The following is a 4,177-nucleotide window of genomic DNA, read 5'->3' on the forward strand; positions in this document are numbered from 1 at the left end:
TTCATAAAATTCTGTATTATATATGCCAAAATAATCACAAAAAATTATTTTACAGAGATACTGCATTATTATAACAGAGCATGCTCTTTTAAATGGTACACTGTCAAAACAAAATTATGCAGATATTATTGCAATAAACAATTATCATCAATCTGAGAGAAATGTTGACAATTACATGTTGATGAAAGATTATACGGTTCTTTCCTTTCTTTAAGTGTCTGTGATTAACATAGCTTTGTACACTGTACTTCACGTAGGCATTGACAGTGGAATGAACGCTAGAGGCAATATAGTGTCCATATCTGTCACTAGAACATCTGAAAAATCTGGCTTTGCCAGATAGACTTTCACGTCTGTTCCAAATTCAACCATCACTTGACGACATGAGCCACAGGGCGATATAAATCCCTGAGTTACATCTCCCGTTATCGCAAAATGTTTGAACAGCTTTTTGCCTTCACTTACGGCTTTCACAATTGCAGTGCGTTCAGCACATATACTGGAACCATATGCGGCGTTTTCAACATTGCAACCACCGAACACAGAGTCGTCATCACACTTCAACGCTGCTCCTACTGGAAATTTACTGTATGGGCAGTGAGCTTTCTGCCTATAAGAAACAGCTATTCTGATGAGCTCCTGAACATCTGAGTCTGTAATTAAAAAAAATTATTATAGTAATAATTGTCACGGAAATTAAGAAGAAACGAGTGATTGTAACTGTGACCAGAAAAATGGTTGGGACGCCACGCCTTACTTACCAAGGTCAGAGAACTTCACTATTTCGTGGTTTCTTGGAAACATGCTTAAAGTTCATGCAACTACTTCAGCCGTCACCCTGGAGCTGTTGACATACAGCAGTTTTTTACGATCTCCCTGGATAGACTCTTTAACTGCTGCTTTGTGAGGCAATCAGCACATCGTAGCAAAGAACGGTGACGCACTGGCGAGACTGGTTCCGTGTACATGTTGCCACGACTCTACATACCAAGGTTACTAAACGGGCTACACAGTATCACAGACGCAGATGCTTCATCCGCAAATGAGTGCAGAGCAGAAAACAGTTTCCTCGTGCACCGCGCTGTCTTTTCGCGTCCGCTAAGCCAAAATAAACACAAACACAACAAAACAGTAACATCCACCTCCCAAGTTCCGCCAAGCCAAGATAAACACAAACACAACAAAACAGAAACATTCACCTCCAAAGTTCGTCACCTGATTCAGATACGATACTTGTTCATCAGAGCATAGATATGATACGTTCAAGAACACAGAATGCAGATGAAGTAGTTTTTTTGTTTTTCTACAACAAAATGGTTTTTGCCCATAATGTGAATCTTTTACGCCAAAAAATCGACGGATTCAATGATTTTTCTGTCGCGAAAGCTCTTTTTTATAGTAAAAGAAAAGGTTATAGTTTGTATAGAGGTAATGCTAAACTATTCCGTAAAAAGACGAAGTTTTCATCTCATAAAAAATGGCGCTCATGGGAAAGGAAAGATGATAGATGTGTCAACTCAGTTATATGCCTAGGTGGCACTGGTCAATTGCTATGTCTATAAGCACTAAGCAGCCAATATGAAAGCAGCGGCCAGACGACATGTTACGAAGGAACATTGTCACAGTTCATAAAATTCTATATTTTTATATACCCAAACCAATAAACAATTTTACAGAAATATTGTATTACAGTTTGAGAGCAAAGATAGCAATTATTTGTTCATGAAGACGTGCCGTTTTCTTTCCTGTGATTAGCGTGGCTGTACGTCACTCGGGAATTGACGTTGGAACGAACGGTAGAGGCAATATAGTGTCCATGTCCGTCACTAGAACATCTGAAAAATCGGGCTTTGCCAGATAGACCTTCACATCTGTTCCAAATTCAACAATCACTTGACGACATGAGCCACAAGGTGATATAAATCCATCGGTTACGTCTCCTGTTATTGCAAAATGCTTGAACACCTTTTTACCCTCACTTACGGCTTTCACAATTGCAGTGCGTTCAGCACATATCGTGCACCCATAAGCTATGTTTTCAACGTTACAACCACCGAACACAGAGTCGTCATCGCACTTCAACGCTGCTCCTACTTGGAAATTACTGTATGGGCAGTGCGCTTTCTGCCGATAAGCAACAGCTGTTCTGATGAGCTCTTGAATATCTGAGTCTGCAATAAAAAGTGTTTAATAATAGGTAATAATTATTAACGATATTAAAATGAAGTAAAGGTTATACGTGTTGGCTATAAGAAAATGTTGGGGCGCCAGGCCCCACTTACCAAGGTCAGAAAATTTTACTATTTCCTGGTTTCTGGTAGACATGCTTAAGGTTCATCAACTAGCCCAACGGTTACACTGGAGCTGTTCACATACACTGGTTTACGTTCCCCCTCCGTAGACTATTTAACTGCTGCTTTGTGAGGCAATCCACATAACGGAGTTGTATTCGTCCAGTTACTGACGTCACTGGTCCCTTGTACGCTACGACTCTTTACAGCCAACGACCGCCGCAGATACACTATCTGCTAAAGAATCCAGTCTAGAGAACAATTTCTTTGTACAACGCGCTATCATCTCACGCCCACTAAACCGAGATAAATATCAACCCACAATAGAACAATAACGTCAAGCTCCTTAAGGTCGTAGCCTTTTTCAAATACGGTACTTGTTCACCGGACTGCAGAAATGATTGTTATAAGAACGTAGTGTCAAACAAAGTACTTTTTTCTACTGCACTATGGATTTCGCACTAAGACGGCACATTTTACGCAAAAACCCGAAATGAATTTTCTTTTTTTTTTATAGCAATAGAACAAGATTGTACACAGGCCCCACGGTAAACGACTCCGTAAGACATGAATGTTCTACTGATATAAAATGTATAGGCCTACAGTGTAGTGAGTGTAGTAAAAGGGTAGGCCATGCACACGAATGACTTAAAAATTGGATCCATATACGCTGCATTGTGGCGTATGAAAATTTTAAACGACTGTGATTACGGTGTTCGATGTCTTACATAAAACAAATTTCAGCCGTTAAGGCACTATAGAGTTTTACTCCGTAAACCACGGTGAAGTGTATGATAGAGGGCTCCTTGTGCTACCTATTAAAGTTCCTTCCCGTTCCATTGTCGTTTGGAGATTATGTAGAATGATAGCTTAAATGCATCCGTGCGCACTGTAGTTAGCCTAATGTTGTCTTAAGGGGAGTTGGAATGCCCTATCTCGCCAATGTTAAATTTGCTAACTTTGTGTACCTTTTTCTTTGGAACTATTATCTTCAGAACTTTGAAATTCTGGCAGAGGTTTTCAGCATATATTGTGAGCCCACTGAACTAGAACCAATGTTTTCTTTTTGTTGGTATAGTATTTATGAATTTTTTACCATTAAGCCATTTTTTATTGGAAAAAGTATAACATAAACTTCCCTAGTTCAGAGAATAAGCCAGTTCTTGTCATGATTCTAGTTCAGTGGCCTCTTTGAACTGTTTTGCAGCATTTCTGAAAATTTGAATGTTGTTGGTTGAGTGGTTTATGAGATAAAGGTACATGTAACACTAAAAATGTCAAATGCCAGAAAATGCGATTAAAGTAATTTATTATGAAAATTCACAAATACCTTTTATTCTATTATCAAAAGTGTCCAGCAGAGTAATCAGGGTCATCTTCTAGTTCTTCTTCTTCACCTAGAAGCTTTCTTCTCCTTGCTGCCCTTGCTTTTTTTGTATTAAATTCAGCTGCATACTGAGCCTTCCTTACTCGCACGCTGTCCAGAAGCTGAAGACCTCTGATGGTGTTGATACCAGGAGCAATGCCGAGCCTTGCCATGACCTTTAGCCTACCCATATGACCATCATTGAATGAAATAACAGCATCACTGACTCCCCATTTCAATGTTTTTATCCCAACAAATACATTCTTAGGTACACGAGTCCAAATGAGGTTGTTGAACGACTCGTTTTGATTCTGGGTACAACCATGAAGACATTTTCGCAGAAGATCAGGATGCCCCAAGTCTCTATATATTGGTTTAATTACTTCCATAACAGCCAATGGAATATAATTTTTATGGTGATAAGGATCCCCAGTAGCTTGAGATTTTCTATAATTGCACCATGACTGAGGACCATCTGGACAAGCAAAATGTTGAGGATTATCATCAGTTGATGATCGAT

At 39.3% G+C, this 4,177-nt stretch overlaps 2 protein-coding genes across 2 annotated transcripts; both read right to left on the bottom strand.

Moving 5' to 3' along the window:
* Positions 1 to 1,160, bottom strand: LOC126195050 (cytidine deaminase-like). Its single transcript, XM_049933497.1, has 2 exons — positions 762 to 1,160; positions 1 to 653 (listed from the first exon to the last, which is right to left on the bottom strand). Exons 1-2 carry the CDS (start codon positions 802 to 804, stop codon positions 250 to 252), a joined length of 447 nt encoding a protein of 148 aa, XP_049789454.1. The 5' UTR covers positions 805 to 1,160; the 3' UTR covers positions 1 to 249.
* A 353-nt stretch (positions 1,161 to 1,513) lies between these two features.
* LOC126195051 (cytidine deaminase-like) lies at positions 1,514 to 2,492 on the bottom strand. Its single transcript, XM_049933498.1, has 2 exons — positions 2,283 to 2,492; positions 1,514 to 2,171 (listed from the first exon to the last, which is right to left on the bottom strand). The coding sequence occupies exons 1-2, from the start codon at positions 2,323 to 2,325 to the stop codon at positions 1,768 to 1,770; spliced, it is 447 nt and encodes a 148-aa protein (XP_049789455.1). The 5' UTR covers positions 2,326 to 2,492; the 3' UTR covers positions 1,514 to 1,767.
* Positions 2,493 to 4,177: the final 1,685 nt, after the last annotated feature.

Source organism: Schistocerca nitens, chromosome 7, assembly GCF_023898315.1.
Source record: "Schistocerca nitens isolate TAMUIC-IGC-003100 chromosome 7, iqSchNite1.1, whole genome shotgun sequence".
Taxonomy (NCBI): Eukaryota; Metazoa; Arthropoda; class Insecta; order Orthoptera; family Acrididae; genus Schistocerca; species Schistocerca nitens.

Bases quoted from the DNA above. Each gene is read 5' to 3' on its own strand.
- LOC126195051 (XM_049933498.1), bottom strand. From the start codon at position 2,325: ATGTCTACCAGAAACCAGGAAATAGTAAAATTTTCTGACCTTG. The intron at 2,172-2,282 runs GTAAGTGGGGCC...TTTTTATTGCAG, and splicing joins AGTAAAATTTTCTGACCTTG to ACTCAGATATTCAAGAGCTC.
- LOC126195050 (XM_049933497.1), bottom strand. From the start codon at position 804: ATGTTTCCAAGAAACCACGAAATAGTGAAGTTCTCTGACCTTG. The intron at 654-761 runs GTAAGTAAGGCG...TTTTAATTACAG, and splicing joins AGTGAAGTTCTCTGACCTTG to ACTCAGATGTTCAGGAGCTC.